General features: G+C 18.7%; 4 protein-coding genes across 4 annotated transcripts; 2 read left to right on the forward strand and 2 right to left on the reverse strand.

Annotated features, from left to right (window-relative positions):
• Positions 1 to 1,845: 1,845 nt before the first annotated feature.
• Positions 1,846 to 3,276, forward strand: PRSY57_0524500 (G-protein coupled receptor, putative; the record flags this gene model as incomplete). The annotated part of the gene is made up of 1 exon (XM_012906313.2): positions 1,846 to 3,276. One exon carries the CDS (start codon positions 1,846 to 1,848, stop codon positions 3,274 to 3,276), a length of 1,431 nt encoding a protein of 476 aa, XP_012761767.2.
• Positions 3,277 to 4,205: 929 nt separating this feature from the next.
• Positions 4,206 to 9,416, reverse strand: PRSY57_0524600 (hypothetical protein; the record flags this gene model as incomplete). The annotated part of the gene is made up of 1 exon (XM_012906314.2): positions 4,206 to 9,416. One exon carries the CDS (start codon positions 9,414 to 9,416, stop codon positions 4,206 to 4,208), a length of 5,211 nt encoding a protein of 1,736 aa, XP_012761768.2.
• A 985-nt stretch (positions 9,417 to 10,401) lies between these two features.
• Positions 10,402 to 11,564, reverse strand: PRSY57_0524700 (RNA methyltransferase, putative; the record flags this gene model as incomplete). The annotated part of the gene is made up of 2 exons (XM_012906315.2): positions 10,402 to 10,495; positions 10,603 to 11,564. 2 exons carry the CDS (start codon positions 11,562 to 11,564, stop codon positions 10,402 to 10,404), a joined length of 1,056 nt encoding a protein of 351 aa, XP_012761769.2.
• An 808-nt stretch (positions 11,565 to 12,372) lies between these two features.
• PRSY57_0524800 (hypothetical protein) lies at positions 12,373 to 13,108 on the forward strand (the record flags this gene model as incomplete). Its single annotated transcript, XM_012906316.2, has 2 exons — positions 12,373 to 12,624; positions 12,965 to 13,108. The coding sequence occupies 2 exons, from the start codon at positions 12,373 to 12,375 to the stop codon at positions 13,106 to 13,108; spliced, it is 396 nt and encodes a 131-aa protein (XP_012761770.1).
• Between the last annotated feature and the right edge of the window lie 1,136 nt (positions 13,109 to 14,244).

Below are 14,244 nucleotides of genomic sequence, written 5' to 3' on the forward strand. Positions count from 1 at the left end.
AAAAAAAAAAAAAAATTTTCAAAATTTAATTTACAATTTTTTTTTTTTTTTTTTTTTTTTTTTTTTTTTTTTTAAAAAAAAAAAAAAAAAAAAAAAAAACAAAAAAAAAAAAAAAAAAAAAAAAAAAAAAATTTGGAATCTTCAATGGACACAAACTTATTAACCATATTAAAAAATATTATATTTTAATAATTCATTTTATTTCATTTTCTTTTCTTTTATTTCAGTATTGATATAATGTAATTATTTATTATATTATTATATGGTTAATATTTTATTCCTTTCTTTCCACACGCAACAAAAAAAAAAAAAAAAAAAAAGAAAAAGAAAAAAATATTATATATATTATATATATTTTTATATAGATATAAATATATATATTAATTTTATTATTATATAAACCATCACATATCTATATATATCATTATCATTTTTTTTTTTTTATTTTAGTGGTATATAAAAGAATAAAAAGCATTATCTATATTATTTAATTATTATAAGAAAAGGTTTAATTACTATACGCCATAGATAAAAAGAAATTTTTTTTTTTTTTTTTTTTTGGAGATTGAGTAATATAAAACGAATAAAAAAAGTACTATACAAAAATATATGTATGTGTTAATTTTTGGTATAATAAATTTATTACCTTAAAGATTGTTTATAATCTATTAATATTGGACCATCTTAAATATTTATTTCTTCTTCAAAGGTTTGAAGGGAATATATTTCTATGATATGGTAGTTAATATAGTAATATATATATATATGTGTGTGTATTTTTCTGTTCTTTTTATAAAAAAACAAAAAAAAAATTATTAAAGAAGGTTTCATATATATATAAAAACATAAAATTTCATGGAAATGTAAAATGAGGTATTTATTATAATGTTTATTTATTTTTTCCTTTTATTTAAATTAGAAAATATAAATGTGCTTTAAGATATATAAAATGAAATATGTGATAAATATATAAAACATGGTATACAATCATTTAATACAATATTTTAAAGGACAATGTATATAAAAAGAGGTTAATGAAATGTACATATATATATATATATATATATATGTATATATATATGTATATTTTTTTTTTTTTTTTGAATGAGAGTAAATCTGTTCTTATATAATATTATGTATAGAATAAATCAAAGGGTATTAATAATATTACATATATATATATATATATATATATATATATATATATATATGTATGTATTAGTAAATATTAAGATTTTTTTCTTGCCTTTTAAAAAATATAACTCTAGAATGAATTATAAATATTTGTCCTGAATACCTTGTATGGATGAAAGGTTATATGTTCATATATGTTTTGTTTGAAAAAAAAAAAGAAACATAAATATATATATATAAAATTATATTTATTATAACAAATATAAAATATATGAGGAAATATAAAAATGTATATAAGCGCTTAAATGATGTGTGTAAAATATAAATGTTGCCCTAACATAGCATATATATATATAATATTTATATATATATATGTTTTTTTTTTTTTTTTTTGCCAAGTGTGAAATAATTTTTATTTGTACACACATACATATATATATTATATATATATATATTATGACTTATATACATTGTTTTTATAAAATGTGATATATATATATATATATATATATATATATATATTATATGTATATTCCTACTATATAGTGAAAATATATATTTCTTTTGTATAAGTAACATATTTTAATTCTTCTAATTTAATTATAAAAAGAAGTCACATAATTTTTTTTTTTTTTTTTTTTTTTTTTTTCTTATGTTAATAAAAAAATAACAATTTAAAAATATATAATAACAGTATTTTTATTCTTTAGGATGGGTGATGAAAATAGATATGTGTCGAATTCTTATTTACAAAATTTTGAAGAGAATGAAGAAAATAGAAATATGATAAAAAAGAAAATGAATGAATATTTCACAAATTTAAACTGTGATTTAAAGTATCATAGGAATAGTTCAATATATTGTGGTATAGGAGGGATATTATATATGAATATGATATTATATGAGAATAGTATGGATAAAAAATATTTAGATTATTGTGAAGATATTATTAGATACATGGATAATTATAAAGAAAGAAAGAATAGTATTACCTTTCTTGAAGGTTATACAGGTATATATAGTTTATGTAGTATGATATATTATTATTTAGGGAATGAAAAATATGTAGAATATTTAGATAAATTAATTAATCATTTAATAAAATATAAAAATGATTTATTAAATGTTAATTCAGAATGTGAATTATTATATGGAAAATGTGGATATATTTATTCCTTTTTATTTTGTAAAAATATATGGATAAATTACAAAGAAAAAAAATATATTATATTAAAATATTTATATTATATTATGAATTCTATATTTGATTATGGGATACAACAAGGTCGAGAATTTCATCATCTAACATCTCTTTCTTTATATTATGAATGGCATGAAAAAATATATTTAGGTGCTGCTCATGGTTATGCAGGTATATTTTTTGTATTATTCGAGCTGATACAATTTTTTAAAAATCATATAGATGATTTGTGTATATCAATAAAAATCGATAATAATAAGACACCGAAGAATCAAAAGGAAAGTAATAACGATGAGGATAATAATAATAATAATAATAATAATGATGATGATGATGATGATTATATAAAAAATACTGTTATGAATAAGCTAGATGAATATGTCAACTTAATTTATAAAGTAACAGATGAAATATTAACTTTATATACAACTCACAATTTAAATGTATATTCATCCATAAAAATGGATAATATGTCTTCTCGACAAAAGGGCATGAAAAAAAGAAAAGAAATATTATTACAATGGTGTCATGGAAATATAGGTTACATTATATTATTAATGAAATTATTGAATTATGATAATGTACCAACTTATTTTAAAACAAAATATAATGAAGAATACTTAAATAATATGGGCTTATTAATATGGGAAAAGGGGTTATTAACAAAAGGTTTAGGATTATGTCATGGTATATCAGGAAATGGAATAGTTCTTTTATACTTGTATAATTATACACAAAATAAAATATGGTATACAAGAGCATATAAATATGCTCTCTTTTGTATTAAATATTTTGATAAGTTTTGTAATATTCCAGATAGGCCTTTATCATTATTCGAAGGGTATGCAGCTTTGGTTGTTTTCCTCTCCTTTATCTTGAAACCGGATCGAGTGTATTTCCCAGCTCACGACTTTTCAAAAATTATAAGCCCAGACAAATAAATAAATAAATATATATATATATATATATATATATATATATATATATATATATGTAGAATATTTATGATTCGTTGTCTTTTTTTTTTTTTTTTTCTCTAGCTAACCTATTTTTTAGCTATAACATATATTATATCTTTAATATTATAACCTAATAAAGATGTTACAAAATATATGTGGAGCGCAGTGAAGGTACGGCATGCTATATCTTATTGTACTTATCTAGTGTTAGTATAAAGAAACATTTTGTAATTATTTTTACACATTTATTTATGTGTTTTGTAAGGAAGGAGCATTTTACTAATAAGAAAATAATAAGGGATATAAGGAACATATACAAAAGAGGTATTTAAAATAAATATGAAAAATGATAAAAAAAATTATCTGAGTGTTAATTAAAAAAAGGGAGGTAATTAAAAATATAAAAGTTCGGTTGTAGAATTAGTTTAATAAGAAAATATAAAACTTATTCCTGTTTAAATACAAAAAAATAAAAATAAAACATAATATAATATAATATAATATAATATAATATAATATAATATAATATAATATAATATAATATAATATAATATAATATAATATAATATAATATAATATAATATAATATAATATAATCTAACAATTATATATACAATTAAGCAATATGCATATTTCACAAACGTCTTGGGATTTTTATATATTAAAAAAAAATAACAATTTTATATTTACATAAAAAATATGAAAAATATATATATAAATATATATATATTATATATGGTTTTCGTTTTCCTTTTTCCTTTTTCTTTTTTCTTTTTCCTTTTTCCTTTTTCTTTTTTCTTTTTCCTTTTTCCTTTTCCTTTTTCTTTTTTCCTTTTCTTTTTTTTTTTTTTTTTTTGCATTATATACTCATGAGATTTGATAGAACGCAACTTTCTTCTTTTATATATTTCTTATGGAGCAAATTTGAGATGGAATACTTCCATACTACCATTAATTCCTGAGACACATAAATAAACTTTATATTTAATAGTATTATTTTTATTGTTCTGTATGTTTTTATATTTTTTTCTTACAAAAGAATTTATACAAGAAACATCATACACTGATGTTTTAATTTGTCTTATTTTGTTTAGGAAATATATTTTTTGTTCATTTTTTTGTATTTTCCAAATATGTATATATTGATCCCATGATACACTAAATAGGTAATTAGAAAACATATATAAAGATCTAATGGATGATAAATGTGAATGTGTAAATTTTGTATTTTGTATTATGATAAGTTTTTTTAATTTATTATTTTGTGTATATATCATTTTAAAAATTAATATATTTATAGATTGATCATCTGAGCATGTATATATTTGTAAGTAGTCTTTTTGTTTTTTTTTAACACATATTTTATTTATACCATTTTGATGAATATGAATTTTTTTTAATAATTTCAATTTTTTATCAAGCTCATAAATAATTATCATACCATTATTTAATCCACAAAATAATATATTTACTAGTTCATAATTTGTGTAATTTGTTTTATATTTATCTTTCGTTATAAATATGTTATCATTTGTTATATTTTGTTCTTTTGGGGGCATATCATAAATATTATTGTCATTAGTATTGTTTTTATCACAAATATTATTGTCATTAGTATTGTTTTTATCATAAATATTATTGTCATTAGTATTGTTTTTATCATAAATATTATTAACATCTATATTATTTTTATCATAAATATTATTGTCATTAGTATTGTTTTTATCATAAATATTATTGTCATTAGTATTATTTTTATCATAAGTATTATTACCATCTATATTATCATAATTTCTATTGATACATATTTGTTTCCAGCTCAAGGACAATATTGTGCTGTTCAAATTATATGTAGATATAATAGTTGCACGTTTAATAATTTTTGAAAAGATGATTTTATTATAAATAGTGAATTCATATAACCCAGTGTAATGAAATATATATCCTATAGATGTACCGATAAAGATGTTCGTTTGAATAACATATGTATATTCTACATTAGAAATAATATTAAAAAAACCATGTACACATAAATATCTTAAGTTGCTAGAAAATTGGTGAGTTCTCAATTTTTCTAAATGATAAATAATAGGTGCATTATTTTTTGAATTATCGATATTGTTAAGTATAATAGTATTACCTAATATATTATTTTTATTATTATGATGATGATAATTATTTGTATGTTCCTTATATGTAGCTGTCCCATTTGAATTTTCATTATGAACAAATGTATAAAAAATATTAGCCGAATTTTTTGCACCCACTGATATAAACAGTTTAAATTTTGTAGAAAAATAAAATGGACTTTTCAAAAATGACATATGAAAAATAGGTTCTGTATGATTATATACATTTTGAATAATTCTTAACTCATATTTCAAATAATTAATTTTTTTCTTTTTATCATATATATTATAATTATTGTTATTAATAAATGTATCATTTTTTATATCCTTCAAATTATTAACTTTTACATTTTTGTTTTGTTCTGTTTTTTTTATATTTTCTATATTCCTTATATTTTTCTTCTTATTTATGTACATTAATTTGATGGTCCCATCCTCTGAACAAGTACAAAAATAATTTTGATCAAACCATAGAAGAAATGAAACATTTTTTGCATGAAAATCAGAATTGTAATATATTTGTTCATATGGTATAATATTATTTGTTTTGTTATTAATATTTTTAAAATAAAAAAATATATTCTTTTCTTTACAGAAACATAAAGAAAAGGTTAAAGAAGTATTCGAAAGACTTTTCATAAATACACTTAAGGGTCTTCTAAATCCACCACATTCAACAGATAAATATTCGGTTTTATTTTTCATATCGTATAGGACAAATTTCTTTTCTTTAAAACAACAAATGAAGATATTATCGTGTATGTTATTCATTTTTTTTTTATCTTCATTGGTAAAGGTAGAAAATTTATGATGCCCATCATTATAATAATAATAAAAATTATTATTCTTCTTCTTATTATTATTATCATTATTGTTGATGTTGTGCCTAGGGTTGTGTTTCTCTTTCTTTGTTAAGCTATTAGAATATACCTTTGTATGATAGGTATCGCTTGGTATATTATATATAGTAGGCAATATTTTATATAATGAAGAATAATAAGGTATTTTAATTAAACATAATTTATATAAAGAATATATTTTTCTTTCATCTTTATATAATTCATATTTAAGTATATTACCATTTTGTCCACATGAATATATACATTGATCAATGATTTTTATATCGAACACTTTTCTATTATTATGGACACGTAATTTTTCTTTGGATTTTATATAAGCTTTATTAAAATGATAAATAATTTTATTATTTTCATCTATTTGTATAGGTATATTAATATAAAGAATAAAAATACATCCATATTCATCTCCTACGAATAATAAGATACTTATTTTATGTTGTACATCATCCATATACACATTTTTTATTTCTTTTAAATTCTTTTTTTTCTTTTCTATTTTTATTCTTTTCTGTCTTAAAACATAATTAACACAAATTATTTTGGATTTCTTATTTTTTACGTCAATCATTGTATCGCACATTTTTTGGATGTCTACCTTTTCATTTTTACAAACTTCGATATTAAAAATTTTTATATTTCCCGTATGATCAAAGTTGAACAATAAAAATGTCTTTATAGATAGGTCAAATGATAAACCTGGTAGGCTTGGGCTACATGAATATGATTTTTCTTTTTTTTCTATAAGTGTGCATGATATATGATTTAAATTGGGTATATTATGATTATATACAATTTGATGAAAATAGGAAGAATAATCTAAATCTCTTTCCATATTTTGTAACAACATTTTGTTTGTATATAAACTACAACAAAAACAATTACTACAGCAACTACTACAACGGCAACTACTACAACGGCAACTACTACAACGATTATTATTATTATTATTATTATTATTGTTATTATTGTTATTGTTATTATTATTATTATTATTATTATTGTTATTATTATTTTTATTATTATTATTTTTTTTATTATTATTTTTTTTTATTACATTTTGTTCTTTATTTTGTTTACTCTGACGCATACGTAAATACAAAACGTGATCAATATATTTGCTCATTTCATTTGTAGAAATCGAATCAATGATATTATAATAACTTATACATGATAATGGTACTAACAACATTTCACTTATACGATGATTAAAACATGAGAAATATGTTGATTGTAAATTTTTGTTTTCATCAGATATAAATTGAGATTCATAAAATATATTATCCTGCTCTTTATTTATATCTTCTATTTGTTTATTATATTTTATATTATTTTCATTTTTACAATTTGTATAATTATCATATTCCTCATTTAAAATAACAAAACAGCAATATCCATTACTATATCCTAAACACATACATTGAGTTCCGAAAAAAGTTAAACAAGTCAACAAATAATTCTCTCGTTGTTCTTCATATATTAAAAATAACTTTCTATTTTTTTCTTTTGTTTTTAAAATGTATATTCGTCCAAAATTTGTACAAACTATTACATCATATAAATTTATATGATCTACAGATCTTATCCAGTCATTTTTCTTTTTCATAATTTTACATAATTCATCTACATAAAAATTAATCGTATCGTTCTTTTGTACAACACTATTTATATAATCTATACAAGGGTTTCTTTTTATAATATTTTCTTCATACATATTTATTGATGTACCGGAATTATAAAGAAGTTTATTTTTATGATTTTTTTTATCTTCCATCATTATATTGTTGTTGCATAGTGGGTGTGAAATGTGATCCTCTCCACAATTATAATAATTATCATTCTTCTTATTATTATTATTATGTTTATATATATTTTTTACCTGGTTTAAATCGTTGTGTGTTTGTAAAAAAAAAGAAGTTATGGGCTTAATGTGTAAGGTGCCATTATCCGATCCTGATATAATTAATTGCATATAAGAATGATATAATATACATCTGATTGTGCTAGAATTATTATTTGAATATTTAAAAAACTTGTTTTGATTTTTAGAATAAACATTACACATACTATCTTCACTACATGTAAAAAAAAATAATTTGTTTTTAAACTTCCCCATATCTATATCCCATACTCTAGCATTATGACCTGTTAATATTTTTATACATGTATAATAATAAAAAGAGGGTTTATTCATTTGATATGTATTTTTTTTTTCTACTATCCTTTTATTTGTTTTCTTAATAAATTCTTCATTCTTCATCCTATACCATACACGTCCTTCTCTATCATCAGAAACTGAGCAGATATATTTTGTGCTTTTAAAAAATTTAACTTTAAAAATGATACCTCTATGTCCAGATAATTCTTCGAAATGTTTTAATGGTATACTAATTTTATTATTATTTATGTTATTATTTTTCTTTGTTTGAGCACACCAATATTTTGTAATATCTTTTTTATTAATTTTAAATGACCACAATAATATTTTATTAAATGGAGTACCTCCTACGACATATATATTGTAACATTTTTTTTTATGCTTTATGAATATATCAGAACTATATAATAAATGTATACCTATAAATTTATATTTTAATGAACTTATACCTTTATATATATCTAATAATAAAATACTCCCGTTACTTAATGATATGATAAGAATGTTTTTAATTTTTTGTAAATCTTTATTTTCTATATTATTTATTTTATCGATATTATGTGTCTTTTCATTTTTATGTCTCTCATATGTAAAGGACATGGAATTTGAAAAAATCATGTCATCTTCTTCCTTTTTTAAAAAAAATGTCGTTTTTAAAATCCATTTGTTCGTACAATATTTTTTTAATAACTTCAATAAACATTTTTCATTCCTTAAATTTATATATAATTTATAAATATATATTTTATGTACACCATGTGCTATTAATATACCATATTTTTTATTATTTTCTTTCTTATAACAAAAGCCATATATATGACTACTACTAGATACTACACAATCTGCTAAGATATCTATATTTCGTACATTTATTATTCTTATAATATTTCCGAATGAAACACATATTACAGATTTATTTATAATACATATAGCTCTTAGTGCATTATTACAACAAATTCTTTTATATATACTAAGCATTTGTTAAAATATATATATTATGAATAAAAATATATTTTTATATTCAGTATTGTAAAAAAAAAAAGATGTCCCTATTTTGAACAAATAAAATAACAACGCTATTTTGATTTTTCTAATCTTATATAATATATATATATATATATATATATATATATATATATATTTATTTTATTTTTTACTTCTTGCTATATAATAAAAAATTCAACATTATCAAATTTGACGAATGATAATTTTTTTGTTTTTGTTCTTAAAAAAAAAATATATATATGTAATAATATATATATATATATAAAGATATTTATATATTTATATATTTATATATATTTTTGTATATAGAAAGCTGAAATCAAACAAATTAATATATATTAAATGGGTATTTTATATATAATATTATGCTAAAATGCTATAAAATGAAAAAAAAAATATATATATATATATATTATATAATATATATTTTTTGAAGCTTAGAATTATATAATTCATTTATATACATATATACTATTATATATATATATAGATAGATATTATAAGGTCATATAAAGTATATTCCAAGAATTTTTTTGTTTTTTTTTATATAATTATATTATGTATGAATTTGATTCCTTATATATACATACATATATATATATATATATATATATATATATATATTTATTTTATTTTTTTTTTTTTCTTGTTTCGGATAATTTTATAACATTTTTTGACTCCTTATAATATTTATTATATACCTTGATAAACCATATGGTAAACTTTCATTATATATTAAAAGGAGAAGAAATATACCACAAAATAATACAAAAAAAAATAGAATTAAATAAAAATATGATACTAATAAAAAAAAAATAATATAATATAATTCATAATATGTATATATTTTAATTCTACATTTTGTGTTTATTTAAAATTGTGTATAATTAGTTGCATTTTTAAACTTTAATTTTTTTTTTTTTTTATAAATACATGATATCCTTATTATATAATCCTTTTATAAACAACATTTTTTAATATAATGAATTAAAATACTGGCTGCGACAAAAACGTTTAGGGAGTTGGTCATTTCGTGCATTGGTAAATGAATCCTGAGGAAAAATAAGAAAAATTTAATAAACAAAATGGACATACATATAAATAAAGATAAATAAATGAATAAATATATATATATATATATATATGTATGTATTATTACGGATGGGCATATTTAAATACGTCTGTGTGGGGGCCTGTTGATTCACTTCCTAATATGAGACAGATACCATTTATATTATTATTTTTTATTTTATTTTTTTTAAAAAAGGTATCTATATTTTGTCCATTGGTATGTGCTACGATAGGTATTAATTTGTGTTCCTTACATAATTGTTCTAGTTCTTGATAATTTCCAAATATATGAGGAATATTTAGATGTGTGCCTTTTGTTATTTCCACCACCTTCGGGTTATAAGGATCTGCAGTATGTTTCGTATAATATAAACAATCTATATTCATTGAATATGCAACATTTAATATTTTTCCAAGATTATATGCATATCGAATTCGATCAAGTACTAATAAAAATTTAATATTATTGATTGTATTCGATAAATGTGGTATCTTTATTATAGCCACAGCATCATTTTTATCTTGTCTCCTTACATGTAAGGTATCATAAAAAATATAATTTAATATATCTTTATTTATATAATATAACTTTGTGCATTGCTTATTTTTAAAATTATTTAATATATCTTTATTTGTTCCTAGTACTGCTTCAAATTGTATATTTTTATTTTTCGATAAATGGAAAATTGTATTAGAATCTTTAACAAAAAATGAATTGTTTTTTTTTCGAAAGTTTTTTTTTTTTCGTAATCTTATAATATATTTCATCATCCTAGATTTCTTAGATATATATAAATATTCATTATTCTGAAGGTTTGACTCTTCATTTTTATAAGTCTCATCATCTACACATTTATTCTTAAGCTTTTTATTATTATCCATGTTAATCCAGTGAGGTTTTAAAACATCCTCCTTAACGGTTATCTCATTGTTAATGATATTACAATTTATTGTGGAATAAAATAAATTTTTCGTATTTCTTCTTTTAAATATGTTCAAGTTATGAACCTTCTGTCGAAATGAAGAAACAAAAAATTTATGTATAATCATATTTTTATTTTTAAACCATATATATATATATATATATATATATATATATATATATTTATTTATTTATTTATTTATTTATGCATATTTGGTATAACTAAATATTAATTTACACTTCATTTTTACAATAATACATATGACTGTATTTTTTTTATTATTTTTAATAAAAAGGAGAAAGTCATAAATATACTGTGCATGAAAAAATATATAAAATAAAAATATTATATATTAAAAGCCTTTTACAATCTTTCATATTTGTTTTAATTTAAATAATAATTTATTAGCACTATAATGAATGATTTATAAAATCCTACAAAATATTCTAAATTTAAATACAATATAATATGTTGATAAGGTTATATATATATATATATATATATATATATATATATATATATAAAATATATATGTATAATTATATATGTACATTATAATATATACTTTGAGAACACATAAAATTTGAGAAGCCTTAGAAAAAAATATATGTGTAAAATATTATTTTGTTGTACATATAAAATTTTAAGCTGTTTTCACGAAATAATATATAACAAAGATATACTTATCTTAAACAGTTTTTATAATAAATATTTCAAAAAATAAAATAAGTGAATGAATTTTTTTAAAATATTTTTGTTTGCATAAATAGATAAATATAAATATAAATAAATAAATAAATATATATATATATATATATATATGTATATATTATTTTATTTTTTGTTTTAATATGAAAAATGTAATGTGAAAAGATTTTTTACGAAATAAATGAAGTTAATAAATACAAATTTATTACATTTTCTTTATTTCAGAGATGTTATATATTAAAGTTATACTCATAATATTAATAATTTTAAGAGGTACATTATCGTTTAAGGTAGATACACCAATATTACAAAATGTATTTTTAAATACATCTGCAGTCTTACAAAACAATAGAACCAGCTTTTATAAATGTAATAGGACTTTTACCTTATATGGTGTACCAAAGAAAAAAAGTTCTCACAGAAGAACGAGAAGAAGAAAAGTAGCATGGATGAAAAAAAACCCAGCGAAATTGTTTAGGGTAACGTAAAATATATATATATATATATATATATATTAACCAGTTAGTATATATTTATATAGTCTTTATATAAGTTTTATTTTTGTGCGTACGTACATATTCATAATGAATAACTTTGTAATTCTTATAATATTATACAATATATATAATGTTAAAAAAATATATGTGTTATATATATTAACACATATATTCTTTTAGTTTTTATTTTATGCTAAATTAAAAATAGTTGTATTATAAACTTTATTGATATATTTATAAAGTGATTTTATATATTTATTCTTTTATACATTTCCTTGTTTATTTTATATTTTTTTTTTTAATTCTTTACCCTTTTTTTTAGACGAGCTCATATGATCTTGATGAAATTATGCGATACACGGATCGAAAATTGACATCCCATTATACAACGAGGGATAGTTGGCTAAACCTTCCATCAACAACATTAGTAAATGATTTTTTCTTATTTAGGGAAATTCGAAACTGATAAAAATCAAAAAAAATACATAATAATAATAATAATAAATAATTTAAATATTTTTCCCCATTGGATATATTGCTATGTAAACCCTGATAAATTTTGTCTGCCTTTCAAAAACGATTTCATATTTTTTGGTAATTAGGAATAAAGGTATTCTTTCATTCGTATTCATTTTTAACAACCTTATGTGTTAAATTTATTTTTATTAAAAAATTTGGGGAAATTAAAATATAAATCAAAAATATGGATTAAAAAAAATTGAAAAAAATATTTTCTAACACCATTATTATATATATTTATGTGTATATATACATATGTGCTAATACAAAAATATATATATTTATTATTTTTTTATTTTTTATTTATTTTTTTTTTTCTGTGTATAAATAGCTATTTACTCTTTTTATTATTATAATATATATATATATATATATATATATATATATTTTATTTATTATTTATTTTTTTTTTTCTTTTTTTTTCTTTTTTTTTTTGCGTGCGTTAATTTTTTTTTTTCACCTGTACAATTCAGATATTTATAAAATGTAGCCGAATGGCTGTTGTTCCATATGTGTGCATAAAATAAAGTGTTTTTTTAATATATAATAAATATATATTTTATACAAAGTTTATTATATGAATCTGTTTTTGTTTTCTTAATTATTTCATAAAAAAATATATATATAAAATATATATAATATATATGATATATATGTTATATATATATGTATAAAAAGCTATTTAATAAATCCATGTTATTAATTTTTTTTTTTTTTTTTTTTTTTTTTGTAAACCAGTATAAAAACAGGTCTTCATTTTTTCTAAATATGAATAATTCTACAACCAACCAAAAAAAAAAAATTATGTTAAAATAAAGAAATATGTTTTTAATAATTTACAATATATTTGTAAATAAGTATATATATTTTTTTTAAATAATAAAAAATCAAGTAGAAAAAATCAAGTTACTTCTTTCTAATTTTACTATTCTGAGAAAAAAGAAAAAAATAAAATAAAAACATATTTTTGTGTGTACACGTACGTGTAAATTACTTTTCTTTTCTTTTCTTTTTTTTTCTTCTTTTTCTTTTAATATTATATATATAGAATAAAAAAAATATTAATTAAATAAAATAAATAAA

Source organism: Plasmodium reichenowi, chromosome 5, assembly GCF_001601855.1.
Source record: "Plasmodium reichenowi strain SY57 chromosome 5, whole genome shotgun sequence".
Taxonomy (NCBI): domain Eukaryota; phylum Apicomplexa; class Aconoidasida; order Haemosporida; family Plasmodiidae; genus Plasmodium; species Plasmodium reichenowi.